General features: G+C 36.2%; 1 protein-coding gene across 1 annotated transcript in view; it reads right to left on the bottom strand.

Annotated features, from left to right (window-relative positions):
* Positions 1 to 1,258, bottom strand: part of ORC5 (origin recognition complex subunit 5) — an 89,736-nt gene that overhangs the window by 47,465 nt on the left and 41,013 nt on the right. Inside the window, exon 10 of the mRNA XM_045288947.1 lies at positions 859 to 906. Coding sequence (XP_045144882.1) covers positions 859 to 906 — 48 coding nt within the window. The remainder of the gene's footprint in view (positions 1 to 858; positions 907 to 1,258) is intronic.

Here is a 1,258-nt window from a genome sequence, read left to right as displayed (position 1 = left end):
GTCTATAAAGTGGAAAATGCCTTATGCACCTTTCTATCCCTAACACTTAGGCTTGTTAGAGAGCAATGAACCGGTGTGAGAAGAAACATGGTAAGAGGAGCACACAAAATAAGGGTCGGTGCTGTGACATTAAGGTGGAACACTGAGTGTCTTGCCCTCACTAGCACGTGGAGCACAGTCCAAAGTGACGACATCAGTAAAAATACCCACATGCCCAAGTGCTGGGAATCGTAAGGGAGGCAATCAGTGACAAACGTGTTTAGGAAGCTGCTGATACGCTTCAGATTTCTGCTTTTGTTTTTAATTAATGCCTAAAAAACACAATCTCAACTTAAAAATCTAAGTGTTCTAGTGATGTGTGGAGCACATTACATTTGTTTTCCGCACTGGAATCATTTTGTGCTATAAATGCAAACTGGCCTCTACTGAAAGACTATGAAAACCATTAAGAACAAAGAATGGAAGAAACAAATCTAATAAAATAAAGTTCAAAGGGAGTAAAATGGAGTCAAAACTAAGTGTTGCGATAAATTGAGAAAAATTAAGACAGAAGCATAGGATAATGGAAAGATATGGAGATTTTATCAGAAAAATTACAACTACACCACGATAAAAGTTGTGGTGGGGAACAGGACTATGGCTGAGGAGAGAATGCTGAGTGTTAATTCAGTCTTATCTCCAACACCAGCTCAGTGGAATGTGCTTCTATCTCAGTACTAAGCATAACAAAAAGCTATTATAACAGAATAAAGGCATCATATCAAAATAAGTAAGTTTTAATATCCAAATGACTGATGCAATTATACATTTATTAACCATAGTTATAATGTTTCCGATTAGAGAAAAAAATGTAAATACCTTTTCATGTTTCTTCAGAAAGTTAGTTTTCTTGATTTTCCCATGATGCTGCAAGAAAAGAATTTTTAAGATGAAAAGGGTACTATATTAAAACAAAACTGTGTAAAATGTGGCTAACATAATACTAATTGTTATAAGTGAGTCTTTGTTTTATGTGTACACAAGATGTCCGCATAAGTTAGTCTGACTTACTGCCTGGGACCGGTACAATACTACATTTTCACATGAAATCACCATTAAAACCCATTTCCTTCAAGTAGATTTTAACTCATGGTGACCATATATAATCTCCAAGACTATAAATCTTTATAGGAGCAGCAGGTTTCAACTTTTTCCTGCAGCGTGGCTGGTAGGTTTGAACCACTGAACTTGCAGTTAGCAGCCCAACATTTAAACCAAG

This window comes from Echinops telfairi, unplaced genomic scaffold, assembly GCF_000313985.2.
Source record: "Echinops telfairi isolate 266 unplaced genomic scaffold, ASM31398v2 ScPeMD7_23;HRSCAF=83, whole genome shotgun sequence".
Lineage (NCBI taxonomy): Eukaryota > Metazoa > Chordata > Mammalia > Afrosoricida > Tenrecidae > Echinops > Echinops telfairi.
This window is presented reverse-complemented; position numbering and strand designations above follow the sequence as displayed.